This window comes from Mustela erminea, chromosome 21, assembly GCF_009829155.1.
Source record: "Mustela erminea isolate mMusErm1 chromosome 21, mMusErm1.Pri, whole genome shotgun sequence".
Classification (NCBI taxonomy): domain Eukaryota; kingdom Metazoa; phylum Chordata; class Mammalia; order Carnivora; family Mustelidae; genus Mustela; species Mustela erminea.
The window spans coordinates 23,476,574-23,493,948 of record NC_045634.1 but is presented as its reverse complement, the minus strand read 5'-3'; the positions used below and the strand labels follow the sequence as shown (position 1 = coordinate 23,493,948).

General features: G+C 44.6%; 1 protein-coding gene across 1 annotated transcript in view; it reads left to right on the top strand.

Moving 5' to 3' along the window:
- The window catches only part of LOC116582050, a 389,316-nt gene that overhangs the window by 131,773 nt on the left and 240,168 nt on the right, over positions 1 to 17,375 (top strand). Inside the window, exon 3 of the mRNA XM_032329414.1 lies at positions 13,669 to 13,815. Within this exon, the coding sequence (XP_032185305.1) occupies positions 13,669 to 13,815 (147 nt within the window). The remainder of the gene's footprint in view (positions 1 to 13,668; positions 13,816 to 17,375) is intronic.

The window sequence follows — 17,375 nt, the reverse complement described above, 5'->3', positions numbered from 1 at the left end:
GTTCCATTGATTTATGTGTCTGTTTTTGTGGCAGTACTGTGCTGTCTTTTTATTTATTTATTTATTTATTAAAGATCTTATTTATTTATTTGACAGATATCACAAGTAGGCAGAGAACCAGGCAGAGAGAGAGAGAGGAGGAAGCAGGCTCCCTGCTGAGAAGAGAACCTGATGTGGGGCTCGATCCCAGGACCCTGAGATCATGACTTGAGCCGAAGGCAGAGGCTTTAACCCACTGAGCCACCCAGGTGCCCCAGTACCGTGCTGTCTTGATGATTACAGCTTCGTAGTAGAGCTTGATGTCTGGAACTGTGATACCACCAGCTTTGGTTTTCTTTCTCAGCATTCCTTTGGCTATTCTTAGGGTCTTTTCTGGTTCCATACACATTTTAGGATTATTTGTTCCAGTTCTGTGAAAAAAGCTGATGGTATTTTGATAGGGATTGCACCAAATATACAGATGGCTCTAGGTAGCATAGACATTTTAACAAAATTTATCCTCTCAATCCAATGAGCATGGAACGTTTTTCCATTTCTTTGTATCTTCCTCAATTTCTTCCATGAGTGTTCTGTAGTTTTCAGAGGAGAGATCCTTGAGGCAAGAACATTTTCACACTTAAGAGCTAGGGGAGCAGAGGGAGGTGACATTCAGGATGACTGTTGAACCTCCTGCTTAGGATTCATTGTTGATTTGAGGGTCACCTGGGAACCCTGAGAAAGGAAGTGATGTGATGGAACTGAGGGCATGAGAGGCCTGGTTCATATGCTTTGGGAAGAGCAAGCATACTTTATCCTTTTAGATGCATAGAAAAGTTTCAAAAAGCAAATGGAGATTGGGTGCTCTTGAGATTACTCCCTACTGGTTGTGTGTTCATGCAAGTAATTGCCTGGAAGGAATAAGTCCTTTATTTCTACAAAGATACACTCTCCAGCTCTCTCAGTGTTTGCGCAAAGTTTTGATGATGTCAAATATGTACACAGATCCTTCATTTCCTTCAGGTGCCTTTGAACTGTTGCTCAGCCTCCAATGGCGAGGGGTTGGGAGCTCTCTTTCAGAAAGGACAAGGGTTTTTTGCTTGCTTGTTTGGTTTGGTTGGGTTTGGTTGGGGAGAAGGCAGGGCAGATGGGACTGAGACCTAAGGCTTTGGATCCTATAGGGCTCCTTTCTGAGGTTATCATGAGTCTTATGTCGGGGTCTGGGATGGTAAAGTTGATCATTAACCATCAGAGTTGGGTTGCACCTTGTACTGGTTGTCCAGGGGCTGCTATAACAAACCTTTCCAAACTTGATGGCTTAAAAGAACAGAAATGTTGGGGCGCCTGGGTGGCTCCGTCGTTCAGCATCTGCCTTTGGCTCAGGTCATGATCCCAGGGTCCTGGTATTGAGCCCTGCATCAGGATCCTTGCTTAACAGGAAGCCTGCTTCCCCCTCTCCCACTCTCCCGCTTGTGTTCTCTCTCTCACTGTGTCTCTGTCTGTCAAATAAATAAATAAAATCCTTAAAAATAACAACAACAACACAAATGTATTCTCTCAAGGTCTGGAGGCCAGTATTCTGAGATTAAGGTATCAGCAGAGCCACGCTCCCTGGAGGGTCTGGGTGGGGGGCTGTGTTTTCCTTGCCTCTTCCAGTCGCTGGTGGCTGTGGGTGTCCCTTGACTTATGAACAAACCTATCCCATCTCTGCTCCCTATCCACATAGACTTTTCTTCTTCTTTTTAAAAATTTTAAAAATTTTTTATAAACATAAAATGTATTTTTATCCCCAGGGGTACAGGTCTGTGAATCACCAGGTTTACACACTTCACAGCACTCACCATAGCACATACCCTCCCCAATGATGGACTTCTCTTCTATCTGCATAACTTCTGTCTGCCTCACTCTTCCAAAGACAATGTCACTGGATTTGGGGCCCACCCAGATAATCCTGGGTGATTTTACCTCGAGAACCTTAACTTAATTATATCTGCGGAGATCCTTTCATAAAAAAGTTCACATTCACAGTTTGCGGGATTTGGACAGATCTTTTTTGGGGGGCTACACTTCCACTCACTGCAGGCCCCTTTTGAAACTACCAAGTGATGCCATTTAAATTCCTTGAGTCTCAACACTCTCACCTGTGAAATGGGTGGATAGTTGCTGACTTTCTTGTCTCACAGGTTTGTGAGATCCATTCCTTCACCTGCGTGAATGACAAGGGGATGGAAAGACAGGATGGGGTCTGATGAGGGAACAGTCACTGTTATTTGGGTAGCCATGGGGTGGAGGGAGCAGGAGGGATTAGAAGACAAGGAAAACGTGGTGTAGCTCATCTTCTGAGGGAAGGAACAATTCCAAAGAAGCAGCCACAGCAGGGGGCTGGGGGCAGGGTGATGCGAGTCACACTGGGACACATGCATACACATCTGTTCTCTCCTGACTCCTTGGCTGGGAGCACCGTCACGGCTCGCTCTGAAGGAGGAGATTCAAGAGAAACTGAGGAGCTGGGCAGGGACAGCAAGAAGGAGGATGGAAAAAGGGAAAATAAGGAAGAAAGTACAACTCTTTCTCTGGCTACCCTCTGAGGCTAAAAATGACTCTAAAAATGACACTTCTGTTCTTCTTTGGAATTTTAAAAAAGATTTTATTAATTTATTTGACAGAGAGAGAGATCACAAGTAGGCAGAGAGGCAGGCAGAGAGAGAGGGGGAAGAAAAGTCCCTGCCGAGCAGAAAGCCTGACGCGGGGCTCGATCCCAGGACCCTGAGATCATGACCTAAGCCGAAGGCAGAGGCTTAACCCACTGAGCCACCCAGGCACCCCTGGATTTTTTTTTTTTTTTAACACAAAAGGAGAAAAGAGAGCCCTCAACTCAAGGGCTGTGATGATCTTTGAGAGGAAAGTGTCCTGGGACACTCAGATGTCCCTGCGAGCAAGCAGCAGACAGAAGTGAGGTTTTCTTCAGTGACACTCTCTGAAGTTGAAAGAAAGTGTACGCAGGACGTTACCAGCAACAAAGCTCAAGAGGAGCCCTATTTCGAAGAAACAAACCAGAGTCTCTCTGAATACCAAGAAAGAAAGGGAAGGTGACGCTTATTGATTGTTGACTCTGTGGGAGGGCTTTTCACATGTCATCTTGCCTCATGGCAATCTCAGAAAAGGAGGTTTTTTTTTCAAATAGATGATGAAACTCAGGCTCAGATGAAGAAATTCAGGGACTTGCCCCAGGTCACCAGACAAAATCCATCTACTCCAGGGTTCCCACTCGAGTCGGTCTGCCATTGAAGTTCATGTTCTATCTACTCCCACCAGCTGCCCTTGAGGATGAGAAAGGTGTCGTCACCCACTCATGCTTATATATGGCATATGTTTACCTCTTGCCTGAACTTTTGTTTTCTATTATATTTGAAATGTAAATTTCAATCATCCATGCCTAATAAAATTCTGTTATTTAGCTATAATTTTTTGTTTCATGGCAAAGGACAATTGGCAGAACAAGTCTGCTCGTACTCATATTATTTCAAGTGCATGAGATAATTCCAAGTGGCACCCCAGACACAGCGCCTTTGGGGGCATCCAGCTCAGTGGAAAATTGCATCTTGCAGATTCAACCCTGTAACGTACTCACAAATGTCATAGCCCTGGTCTCTCTGGCCTAGTCTTCTGTCTCTTCATTATCTTATCATTGAGGGCAGGGCCAAGAACATGACCTACAATTCTGCATTAGGGATGACAGTAGCATCTGAGAAACACTGCTGCCAAATCGAGACGTCCAGAACGATTCTATTCCAAAACAACTCTTCCACTCCAATGACGTGTTTCAAGGAAGTGAATTATCTACCCGAGTGGAGGACAAAAAATAAAAAAAAAATAAAATAAAAAAGAAAAGAAAAGAAGAAAGCATTCTTTCTCCAGGTCCAGGAAAATCAGCCGGCTGAGTCACACAGACCGTCTGTCAACGTTGCTGGTCCTTAAGCAGTGTCATATTTTAATCTTCTTACTGGATTTCTAAGGTTTAGAAGGAAATGTTTCCATTCCTTTCAGAGCCCCAGCGTGGGTGAGGACTCACTGCAGACCTTAGTCTCTAAGCTGGGACCAGACGGAAGGGAGGGGCCCCACTCTCAGGGGGAAAGAAGTGGATCTCAAGTTTGAGCCCACGGGATTGGCTGTGTGGGCGTGGTTCCAAGGGTTTGACACGAGAACCAAGTAAGTCTCTGAGGATAGATCCGAACTGGACAAGAAAAAGGATGATGGTAAGAATGGCAGCATTGGGAACCATAGTGCGTGTTGGCTATGTGCCAGACTGTGGGCTGACACCCTTGTCTGAGTTCCCCAGCCTTTTCTTCCAACGTGACATCCAGGCGGTATGGGATCAGACTGGGTGAAGAGTGGAGATGGATACAGACTGTTGGGCTCAAACTCAAGTTCAGAAGAAGGGGCGTAGTAATGGCACCTAGGGTTTTGAGGATTCGATGAGTTGATAGGTGAAAAGCATTTATGCTGTCTGGCACATTTTAAGTCCCATACAATTGTTGGTGCTTATTTTTCTACATACAAATGAAGACATTAAGGGTCAGAAGGATTAACTCAGTTGTATCCCATAGGCCCATCCACCTAGGCCTTTTCTCTTTGCACTGGATTGCTCTCCTTTTCTTTTGGGTCTGGGTCTCTAGAATGGGGTGTAGCCGCCCCATCGAGAGATGCTGGTACGCACAGTGGCTCTTTCCACTCTGATGCTGGTAGTGCGTGAATTCCTTTCCCCAGGTGCGGAGTAGGCAGGGTTGTCCCACGAAGCTCTGTCTCTCCACCCAGTACCCTGTGGGTTTCACCTGTTACGGGCAATTCTTAGTTTGGAGGATCTGACCAGAGAAGAAAGTTTCTGGGAGAGTGATTTGGTTTGTTATTCAATGGTCTTGGCAGAGAAGGACGTTTCTTTTAGTTACTGGCTCCAATCTGATGCTGAGCTCTTCTCTCCCAGGTTCTCAGGCTGCCCTGCTGCTCCTGACCCTAGTGGTTGTGGAGTGGGGGTTGAGCTGCACCCCGGATCCTTGTTCTGGCTCCTGGAACCCGTATGCTCTTGACTCATTCACTGATTGTCCCCGAGTCTCTTCAGTAACATTATGGTGTCCAACTAAATCATCAATGATCTCCCAGGTCGCTCTAATTTGCCTTAATTCGAAGACCAACTGATATTTGGATTAACTTTGGGACCTTGCAGGATCCCCAGAAAAACACTTTACTTTCCACTGGGCCTCTGCCAAGCTCAGTGAGGAACTTGTCTGAGGTTGCAGCCTTACTGGCCAAACACAGGTGGGGCCTGGGGCTGGCGGGTGTCTGGAGGAAGCATAGTCCTAAACTAGAGGGGAGGATGCTGTTTTCAGTGGGGCTTGTAACAGCCACTGACTGTAGCCTTCGCCTTCAAACATGTGACAAATAGAACAGTATTGATGGATTGCGTAGACTCCAGTCCAACTGATTCATGAATAACTTGGGGAGTGGTGGGTAGTCAGGTCATTTCACATTTTAAGCACAAATTAATTTACACTTGTGACCATTCTTGAGAATTTGGGGGGCAAAAATGCAGTAGCATCTTATAGCTAGGTATGACCCCAAATAGGCTAAAAACAAGCATGGTCTTATTGAGAATACCTAGGATTTTGGATTGATTTTCTACAAAGGACCAGAATAGATGAAACAGTCCTGAATGTTTGTGTAGCAGTAATCCAGGGGTGGATATAGATGTTGTCATGTACTTCACGCAATATCGGGAAGGAAGTCTCTAGACGTGCTGTACGGGTCTTGCTCTGTCTCTTTGAAATGCATGATCATCTCAACACAGGGTTTACTATGGCTGGTTGCTTCATTAGATGCTTCTTCCAAACTTTCTGCCAATACCTTCTTAATAAATCTGACAGGAGAACATTTTGTTGTTCTGGCTGCATATAGCCCTTTTTTCCATGAGTGGATCCTGAAACTGGGAGCTTTGGTTGGCCAATCCCGGGACAAAGAGTTACGTGGGTTTGCAGGCAGCAGCTGGAAGAAAGGGGTGAGAGAGGGAGACCGAGAGGAAGATTTTGGAGCTAAGAGGATGGAGCCCTGGGGATGAGAGCTGCAAGAGAAAAAGAGACCCATTGACTGAAGGCTGGCGAGAAAGCAAATACTAAGTGGAGGTTCGAAGTGTTTGGTAGCTGTGATATAAACCCCCCTCTCCCTTCCCTAGAAAATTTTCAGTAAACTCTAACTCACATTGTTGTTGGGATGTGAGTAGATTCTTTCTTTCTTTCTTTCTTTTTTAAAAAATATTTTTATTTATTTGACAGAGAGAGACATAGTGAGAGAGGGAACACAAGCAGGGGGAGCTGTAGAGAGAGAGGGAGAAGCAGGCTTCCTGCAGAGCAGGGAGCCGGATATGGGGCTCAATCCCAGGACCCTGACATCATGACCTGAGCTGAAGGCAGACGCTAAATGACTGAACCACCCAGGCACCCCAGAGTAGATTCTTTCTGACGACTGGAAAATTCGGGTGAGCCCTGCACCAGAAGGAGCAGACAAAACTAACGTGAGAGTTACAGGTACGTTGCTGTGGGTTATGACTGATGCTCCAACCAGAAGATCTTGTTTAATACATGCACACACACACACACACAGCTGCATGGACCCTCATAGCCTGTGCTGTGCGTGCGTGTGTGTGTGTGTGTGTGTGTGTGTGTTTGTGGTACACTAACCCCTTCCATCTAATGTACCCACACAACTACACAGGTCTCTACAGCCATGTGTTTGGTGTGCTCACTTTATCTCCTGACTCTGTCCTGTAGTTTTTACCTTCCTCCTTGGTTCCTTACTTTCTATTTTATTTGGACATTTGCTACTTTAGAATTGGTTCCTAATCTCTCTGCTTGGAGCTGCTATAATTGTGAGTATCAGCCAGTTTGGACCACGTTCTATAGGTACAATAGCCAATGTCATCGCTGACAGGTTATTACCCTGTGTCCGATGTGACCCGGACCACTCCAATCACTTTCCTTTCAGCTGTATTGAAGTTGGGAAAGGGGTATGATTGAAAATACACCGTGTCAAGGCACCTGGGTGACTCAGTGGGTTAAGCCTCTGCCTTTGGCTCAGGTCATGATCTCAGGGTTCTGGGATCAAGCCCTGGCATCGGGATCTCTGCTCATCAGGGAGCCTGCTTCCTCCTGTTTCTCTGCCCGTCTCTCTGCCTACTTGTGATTTCTCTCTCGGTCAAATAAAAAAATAAAAAATCTTAAACAAGAAGAAAAAAAGAAAACTCACTTTTCAAACAAAAACAAAAAACACAATGTCCCAATGGCTGTAATAACTAGTACTTCCTGATGTTGGGCAGCTGTAGTGTGTTGCCCCAGTTCACGCCCCTCTGCCAGGAGGGGACTTTCTCACCAGTGATTCTGTCTGTGGTCTTAAGCATCCTGGGGCCTGGCCTCCTTAACTTCCTCTAAGTGTGACTAAGGCACCTTGATCAGATAAAAGCTATTTTCACTCTGGCTCTGCTAAGCTAGATTCTATCTCAGATTACATTAAAGGAACTGCCTTCTTTCTGTTTCCTTTGTTGCTAAGAAATAGCTTTTCCTTTCAGATTGATTTTTTTTTTTTTTTTACTCAAAGAAGAAGCCTGAACCTACACAACACTTGGTAGTAATTTAAAATGAGGCAGAGATCAGCAGCTCCTATTAGAAGCATAAAGCGACCCGCCAAGCATCTTCAGGGGTCTGCAGGGCCTGTCTTTTTACTCAACACCCAAGTGCTATTTTAGAACAAAGGAGACTTCTTCTCTTTGGCAAAATATTGGCAAAACATTGATCTATTGCTCAGTTTTTCTAGTTGTGGGCTGAGCTCCCCCCTGCCCATGAGCCAGCTAATCAGACTTTGATTAGTCTTGCTATCTCATGCCCAGGGCTCCCAGCTGAATGCCAGCATCTGTGGGGAGAGGAGGGCATGCTTTCCTTGGAGGCTGCTTCCCACTCTGATCTGTGAGTTAGCAACTGGCTTGGGCTGCTTACCTGCTGTGGAAAAAAATGCACTAAGGGCCTACCCCTCCAGATCCTGTGCATTCGTGTGTGTGTGTGTGATTATTCCTGCCCCCCCCCCGCCAATGCTGGATTCCACACCTGGGGCCGTTGTCAGCTGCCGTGACCCTGGAGATCAGAGTGGCCTTAGTTTGGTGATAAAACTAATTCACAAAATTCTATTGTTGCTGAAGGAGTTGTTATATGGAGGCTGGGCTTGGGGAAGCTGGTGTGTGGGTAGAAATACACCCCTTTTTTCTTGGTAGCAGACATGGCCTGGTACTTCCTCAGTGCTCAGGCACTGAGGATACCTCCTGATCTCTGCAGATGAGGCTGGTGTTCTCTTAGCAAGCTCTGCCTACTTAGACCCCATCATCTGTGACTTGGGAGGACCAGAGGCTGGGGCTCATCATCTCCAGATCTCCTGGGAAGCAATATCTGAGGCTTTGCTAAATGTTGGTGAAGACGGGGAGAGACGACTAGATTATTCATTTGGCTGACTCAAGATGTGAACAGTAATTCTCTAATTGATTTGGACAAACTCATTCAAATGTGTGTGTGCTTCCCGATATTTTCTTGCTCCTGTACAGATCCTGGTTTTCTTCCATGACTCTCTTCTCTTCTTTCTTGGCCAGGACCATGAGCCACACTCCAGTTCCCAGAGCTCTGGGCTTTTCTAGGAGAATCTATCTTCCATTGTCAGGGAACAGCAGGATCCTGGTGCAAGGGAGGGTCTGGGAGATGTGCCAGCGTATCTGGACTCGGAACTTGGGATGAACTCCCCTGTAGAGCCGCCTAAGAGAGGTGCTTCATGCGTTGCACGATCAGGTTATAGGCTAGGCCTCTAAACATGTGTGTTTTTTGTATGTTCTGTGTGAAACTATGCTGACTGCCCAAGAATTGAAACATAAATGGAAACACCTACAAAGAGCTTGAACTCATGGAAAATACTGATAATTCCAATTACTATTGTTTTTTAAAGCCCAGTGTTTTGCAAGCCCAAGTTTTACAAAGAATCCAAGCTTTTCTTTTGAGTGTTCTGAACATTCTAGGGGCACATTATCTTGACTAACAGCTGATGCAAGGAGAGAACAACAACAACAAAAGCCGTGGTGGGGGGGCGAATGGTAGGTTGATGGAGGGTGAGTGGTGCTGGGTGAATGGCAGCAGCAATTATGCAGGGCACAAAGAGCCAGCCGGCACAGCTCTGTCTTGAAGGGAGGGAGGGAAAGGCTAGAAACAATGAACAGGGCGCTTCTGTGCAGAGGGTTGTGTCTGCATGGCCGAACGACCCTGCGTAGGAGGGTAATCATGAAAGCTGGGCCCCTGGAGACCTGGGACCTTTGCGGTTTCTTTTTCAAAAGCAATTTCAATTTATAGAGCAATTCCTATTTTAACAGTGTCTCAGGGGAAACCAGGCTCTAAGATTTTGAAATCTGGATGAGTAAAAACTAGGGAAACAGTTTGAAAGTTTCTGGCCATTTTGGTGAAAGCATCCATTTGCTTTTGACAGACATGGTTGTTTCCTGGCAGCCTCTGTGTGGGCCTGGAAGTTCACCTGTGTCGAAGCAAGTCATAGCCACTGTCTGAGGGAGAGCTGGGTTTCAGTCAGATGTGGATTTCTTGCACCAAGATGCAGTCATCTGCTTGGTACTCTATATCCTGGGACATGGTTGGATGTCGGTCCAGGCTTCTGTGAGTGTGTGACTTTTTTGGTAGGTGACAAAGGGAGTGGAAAGGTGGGACACATTTCTCTCTTAGAAGCCATAGCAGACTGGAAACTCAGCAGGAAGGGACCCCAAAGAAGACTGTTCTGACACCCTCTGGTTGCAGTTTTATCCCAAGTGCCAGGGTTCTATTCCTCTTCTCTTAGCCCCCAAACCTTCAGTCAAGACTGGGCCACATTTCCCATCTGGTGTCGAGTTGCTGTGGGGTCAAGGGAAAGGTGCTGTCTATTCATGGGACCATGAGTTAGAGAGCAGCAGAAGTGACTCACAGCTGAAGGCTGGAGTTTCAGAGCAGAGGTCACTGCATGGGGCTCAGCATTCAGTCTTAAGGGCTAGTCTTGGAAGAACGTAAGAGAGTTCTTGTTGGTGAGTGGGTATGTCTCAGGAATGCTTGGGAAGGGAAACTGGGTGAGACACTGAGCTTTATACAGTGATGGGGTGGATTTTGGGAGCCAGTGAACTTTGTGATATTTACAGGTACATGACTTCACAGGTTGATAGTCTGGGACTTCTCAACCGATGATGAATATCCCATGGTTTCTGATGGCCAGGCTTGGTTACCTAAGACTATCGGGGCAACTTCATTCTTTTCAAGTTTTTGAGCTTGCTTTGAGTTTGATTGCCATGGACTCTGCCTCAGGGTCTGTTCTGGTCTGTTTTAGTGTGTTGAGAAACCCCTTGTAGGTCTAATTTACATGCTGATTAGTTAACTTATTTCCAACCACTGCCTCTGCCACAATCACCATGTCAGAGCAGGAGAGAATGGTTTTGAGAGATGGTGCATAAACACCTAATGTAAAACAATGATTTTAAAGATAGCTCATGATAGCTCATGTATTTTGAACTTCTGCTTTATGCTGGGCATTGTGCTAAGGGGTTTAAAAAACATGATTTTATTACCATATTTAGTTGAGACTACATTATTGTTGAAAAAAAATGAGGCAAAAGAGATTTAGGTACCTGGCTCAGGGTCACAGAGGGGATAAATGGCAGAGCTAGGACTCAGGCCTGGAGCTGCTGAATGCTGGACTTGACGGAGCTGCAGGGGCTCGTGTGTTTGCCAGTGCTGGATTACAGAGGGAGAGTACAAGCATTGTCTGTGCATCTGGGAAGTCAGCAGAGGGTGTTAGGAATCACACACCAGCCTTGGGAACTGGGGAGTCAGGTGATGGCAGCAGCACCATTAGAAAGGCTACAAAGGAAGAAAAACAGAGCCTGCTAAAATACAGGACTGAGTCAGCCACTGTATTTGTGTCACATTAAGATAAAATTATAGTCTGATCCACACCTTGGAAGCACAGGATGTGACAAAGTCGGAAGCACGACCAAGTTTACAAGATTCTCTATTTTGGGCTCATTTTTTCCTTTCAATTAGTCTCTCACCTCTTCTTATCCCAGGGGTCCACAAGGCCCTCACATCATCATATTGGATCCCTTGGAAACTCCTTTTCCACTCTACCCTGGCCTCTGGCTCATTCCCTAGTTAAAGGGATCTGCATGAAGTCCTTCTCAAAAACAAGGCGTACCTCTAAGGGGGCTGGTGAGGAGAGTTTCAGAAGTTCAAGACCACTGCCCAGTTCCTTAGAGTAAGGAAGAGTGAGGAGCATTCCAGGTCAACCACATCATCTCCACCTGAAGGCCAAGGCTCCCTTATCTATCGGCAATTCCAAAGACCCGAGGCTGAACTATCTCACATCATTATTTTTTTTTCATTTTCCCAGAAGGGAGTGGAAAATGAATGCTATCTACCTACCACATGGGAAGATAAAAATGACTCCAGAACAGGCTGTTTGTTAAAAAAATATTAATGTTTATCACCTGCATCCTCACTGCAGGAGCCCTGGGGAAGAAACCCAGAGAGAAGTGTTACATGAGTGTAAGCAATGAGTGCATTAGCATCTTGGCATCCTGGTGGTTTATGTAACACTAGGTTTTTTAGGATTCTCAGGGACTGGAAAAATGAAATATGAAAGAACAGACTCAGATGGAAATTACTCATATTTATTATATGTGCACGCACACACACGTCTTAATTCAGTTCTTGGAAAGCATATTGGTAATGAATGACATCTGAGAGTGTAATCACGGTGTTTGGTGTCCTCAGGCTGGTAAGAGTTCACCCGCCATCATGGGTCCCACTGAGTTCTTTAGTGGCCTCAGGCTCTAGGTGGTCTCTCAAAAGCCACAATAGTGTGAGGGTTGAAATTTTGGTATCTTCAAATGCCTACAGGATTCTACACAACACATGGGAAGTCATTTTAAGAAATCTGTGGTCCCCAGGATGTCAAGTTTGGTTCATTTTTACCTCACAGGGCAGTGGCGGCACCTGCTATAATGAGGGCTGTGTCTGCACAGATCTGGAGAGCCCAGCAGAAATCTACCCAAGTTTGTTATCAAAAAACAGCTCACTCACAAAAAGAACGAAATTCACCCAAGAGCTATAATATCAACAGAAGACTTAATGTATCAGAAAGTTCAGAATAACAGGACATCATACATCTGAGTAGCCTGATGAAATGGACCAGTGTGTGAATGTGCATTTCCTATCAGTTCTGTTGGTGTATCCTTAGTTTTGACCAGCTGCGTGTTCTCCTCAGCATGTCCTGGGTTTCAGTAGCAGACAGTTTCTTTTTTCTTAACACATCTACTCTTTTTTTTTTTTTTTAAGATTTTTATTTATTTATTTTCCAGAGCAGCAGAAGGAGAGGCAGAAGTAGGCTCCCTGCTGAGCAGAGGGAGAGGGAGATGCAGGACTTGAATCCAGGACCCTGGAATCATGACCTGAGCTGAAGGCAGATGCTTAATCGAGTTTTCCACCCAGGCGCCCTAACACATCTACTCTTAATTTAGAAAAATTGAGCCTTCCACAGTTAGCTTCTTCCCTCCCTTCAAGGTGAAGCCTTCCTGACCCTTCTGGCAATGTGTCACATGCTCCCAAATGCTGCCACTGAGTGTGCCTTATGGTGTGCATTAATTGTTCAGCTGTGGATCTCCCCACTTCCCTATCCCTACTAGACTCCTCAAGGTCTCCTCAAGGGCAGGACTGAATTTTACCTTTGTATCCCAGCATCTAGTACTTTACATGGATCATGAGCCCCTCAGTAAACATTTGTTGAGCAAATAGTGGAAAATAGTGAACTTTCTACACATAGCAATTTACCTGGAATGTTATTTGTTGGACAAATAATGGGAAATAATGAGTGAACTTTCTATTTCTATCTCTGCCAAAATTATACAACTCTAATTGGATTTTTAAGGGGATATATTTATTTTACCCTGTACCTGCTACACTCTATCAGTCTAAAGATACCAAAATCATTCAGCAGATATGTTCCGTTAGAACATCATTTCCAGAATTAGCCTTAGGCTCTGTCCACTTGGGTGGATGTGATCCTCCTATGAGACAAAAACAACTGAATTTATTTCAGGTGGATTGGGAATAGGCAGAAGAGAATGAATCCATGCAGTATAAGCCAACTAATTGAAATAAAAGGTGGATTTGCAGCTACTCTTAGGGTCCTTCAGAAGACAATTTCAGTGCAAATTCAAGCTGCTTTTAGCATTACCTTAAGAGACTTGAATCAACCTTCCCAAGGTTGAGCTGTTACTTTTTCTGTCCTTTTTCAGCCTCCACGGAAATATATTTTGATTATAGATCCATTTTATAAACTTCAGTTTAACAAATCACCTGAAATTGTTCTGAAACACTTCTGGAGACCATACTTTTGGTCTTAAACTTAACTTAAACTGTAGTTGGTAGAAGACAAAAGTCGAGACCGGCAAAGCTCAATACTTGGGAGTTTCCCGTGACAGAGCACTTCCTATCGGCACTGATTACAAATAATCTCATTTTCCAAATAAAGCTTTCAGGGGTCCAACTGAACAGTTCAAAAATAATCCTTGCATCACATGTTGTTTTGTAGGTTCACAGAGGAGGGGCAGTGGACATTGTGGTACCTATGGAGTTTTATGTTTGTGGCTGTTGGACCCCGACTGCCCAAATCCTGTGAGAGGTCATGGAGACCGGAAGTGGCATGTTCAGTGGGCAGCTCCTATGCTTGATGTCGGAGGTAAGCTGTCCCTAACCTCCTACTGGATTTCTGCTCTGGATTCTGGTATCTTCGTTTCTTCTTTTCTTTTTTATTGAGAAGTAATTGACTTATAGGTTTAAGGTATACAGTGTGTCAATTTGTTGCATTTTTATATTGCCATATGATTACCACTTTCGTGTTAGCTAACACCTCTACTGCATCACATTAGCTATTATTTCTTTTTTTGTGGTGAGAACACTTAAGATCTGATCTCTTAGCTACTTTGAGGTTTCTAAGACAGTGTTGCTGTTGGCTATAATCCTCTGCTGTGCATTAGGTCTCCAGGACTCATTTATCTTCTTCTGGGACCCTTTAACAGTATTTTCCCAATTCCCCCTCTACCCCCAACCCTTGGTAACCACCATTAGACTCTGTATGCTTATGAGTTAGATTTTTTGAATTCCATGTGTAAGTGATATCACGTGGTATTTGTCTTTGTCTGTCTGTTTCATGTCTCTTACAGTAATGGCCTCAAGGTCCATCCATGTTGTGGCAAATGTCCTTCTTTGTCATGGTTGAATAATATTTCATTATGGATGAATAGATAGATAGATAGATAGATAGATAGATGATAGATAGATACCACATCTTCTTTATCCATTCATCTGTCCCAGTGTTGCCTTAATGGTGGAGCCAACCCTAATGTACTTGCTAAGACCTTGATGTTCTTCTTTTCCTAGATGTCTAGACCTGACCCTGACCCTCTCTCCACTGCCTGGAATCCTGCATCCAAGAAAGTGGACTCTCTTTGTTCCCAGAACTTGCTGTCCCCTTGGTTGCTGAGCAGAGGCCTGCTCAGAATCTATAACCATGGGGAGAGTTGACACTTGCTTGGCTGAGAGCCGCATTGTCACTGTAAATACCATAAATGGCCTGGGAGTTGCTCTTTTTTGGGGGTCAGTCACAAAGTTGGGTCAGCTCTTACACAAACCCACACAATCCTGTCTCTGCTCTGTGTCATCTCAGTAAGTCTGGCATTCATGTCTGTGCACATCGTGATAACAGCTCTCTGTTTGAGTTGGAGAAAGCAATGATTAAATGAGATGTTTTGATGATGTATCCTTTTCAGTGAGTCCTGTCACCCACCATCATTTTTCTCATCACCATGAAGAACTTAATTTTTCTTTCTGTTTTTTTGTTTGTTTGTTTGTTTAATTTTGGCTAACCATCTTGTTAGTTGTTACAAAGACAGACAAAAGAATCTGCTGTTTGGCCTGGAAAATGAAATCGAAGCCACATTAGCTGTTTTTTTTTTTTCTTGGTGGAGTTTAATTCTTATGCTTTCATCATGGCCGCAAAAGAATGATCCATCTGAAACAACGAAGGGCTGGAAGTTCAGGACAAGGGAGGCAAGTTGGGAGGGGGCGGTGCATGGGAAGGAGGTCATATGTGGTCCATGCTAGACTTAATCTGCCCAGCAGAAGAGCCATAGTTGTAGGTGATGTGGGCAGAATGATTTTTTAAAAGAAAGCAAACAAGTGGAGACACCATTTGGGAGATTGAATTTGGTTTTGTTTGTTTTGTGTGCAAAATGAGATTGTGTGGGAAACAGAGACATTTTCCATGAAGAATGCTAAGGTAATTTATGTTGCTTCCTTCCATCAATTACATTCTGTGAGCTCAGAGTAGAATTGTGTTCCATTGAGTTACAGCCTTTGTATAGCCAGTCTCTATAGAAATGACTCTCTAGAGTAATTTCATAACCTGCACTGACAAAGATATAATTCATACTGTGTTGCCATTTGTGGGGGCTTTAAAAAAACAGACTATGTACCATTTCACAGTTATTTATTTATTTTTTTAAGTTTGACCAAGGAAAGGAAAAATACATTTCTCCTTCCCTTCCCACTATAGGTTATAAAACCAATAGACTTGGGGCGGTGGGGAGGCAAAATCAAGCTTCATAGCCTTGCAGGAAAATTGGTGAATCACGCAGATCAGAGTTTTCTCATATAAAAAATGGCAAGATTGAACTCCATCACTTCCAAGTTTAATTTCCACTTCCAGAGTCTCAGAACCTCTGATTCTGGGTTTATTTTTTTCCCGGGAATGTGACTGCTGAATGAAAATAGAAAGTTCTTCTAGAGACTTCTCTTTAGATGAGAATTCCTCTGCTGCAGATGGCTGCCATGGCATTCGGGCCCACAGGCTTCCTCTGTGTGATCTGGCAGAAGAGATGGAGATGAGGATCGGAAGGAACAGTGCCATTTAAGGAAGGTTTGCGCTAAGTAGAGGATCCCCCTGGCAGGTGGGAGGCAAGATGGTAGAGAGTCAGAGAAGAGCCCATGCGTCTGTGTGGCTGAGGAGTGGAGGCCAGGGCACGGATCTGTGAGGTCAAACAGTGGGAAAGCACCCCAAAGGAGAGGGGTGGTTAAAGGAACTAGGAGATCCCACCAGCAAGGCCAAGGGGCCAACAACTTGGGAATGGTGTTGATTGGGGAGGCTATGTGTCCTTTTGTTTTGTCATCCCCTTTCTGTGTGGTGCCCTCAATTGCCAACAGCAACAGCGGTCTGCCCTGTGGGCTGGCAGGACACTATTTTTTAAAAACAGCTCCCTGTGGAGGAGCAGGGGGTGCAGATCATTCTCCTGGCCCCACTGATTTCCACCAAAGGGCAGAGCATTCTCTTTGAAGTCATGGGATGGGTCTGAAACTGCTTATTTCATTGATCAGTGAGCTGGTGGTATTTGCCACTCTCTGTCACTCAGGCACTTCTGTGTCCAAACAAAATTTGCACATTTCCTACTCTGTCGGGGTATTTAAAATTTTCACAGGCTCCAGACACTCAAACTTTTGGCTTCTTTCAAACATAATAATTCATCATTTGCTTATGAAATCGGCCACCCATTTAATTTACATCTGGCCGTGAGTTCTCAGTCATCAGCTGGCAGTCTTGGGAATTCTTCTGCAGTGAGAAAAATCTAATGTAACACACATTGTTTTCAGAGGTCATAAAATTATGTGAATAATCAATTTAACAAGGGAGGAAGTTACCGATTTGTTTTTTAAAAATGTTCCCGGACCAAATTTTCTTTAGCTTGTCAATGCCCTCCTCTGAAGTTCACCAGGAATTCACCTGTATCCGAACAAGTAAGGTTTATTACTTGTTGTAGTGAAGGCGAATATACACAATAGGGAACCAAAGCCCATCTCAATAGAAGCTGTTAGAAAGGAGCTTTCATTGGATTTGGGCTAATGTGAGGAGATTTGGAAGAGAGTTCAAGGAAGTGGGACTTTGCTCTGGATTGGATGTTTTCAGGAGGTGGGGTCATTCCGATTGGGTATCTTTGTAAACCTTATCTAGAAGGAGGGTGTCTTACTGGAGGGCTAATGTAATAGGTAGAGGAGACAGGGTCCCATTGTAGCCAGGACAGGGGTTGTTGGGTATGTTTTGACTCAGACAATCTTCATGTATTATCTGTGTTTTGACATTATTATGGCATGGTCCTATTTTGTCTTGATTCATCTTGCTTACACAATGGCCTTCTCTGATGCTGGTATTCTATGAAATTGTTTATGTTCAACAGGAGAACATCAAGG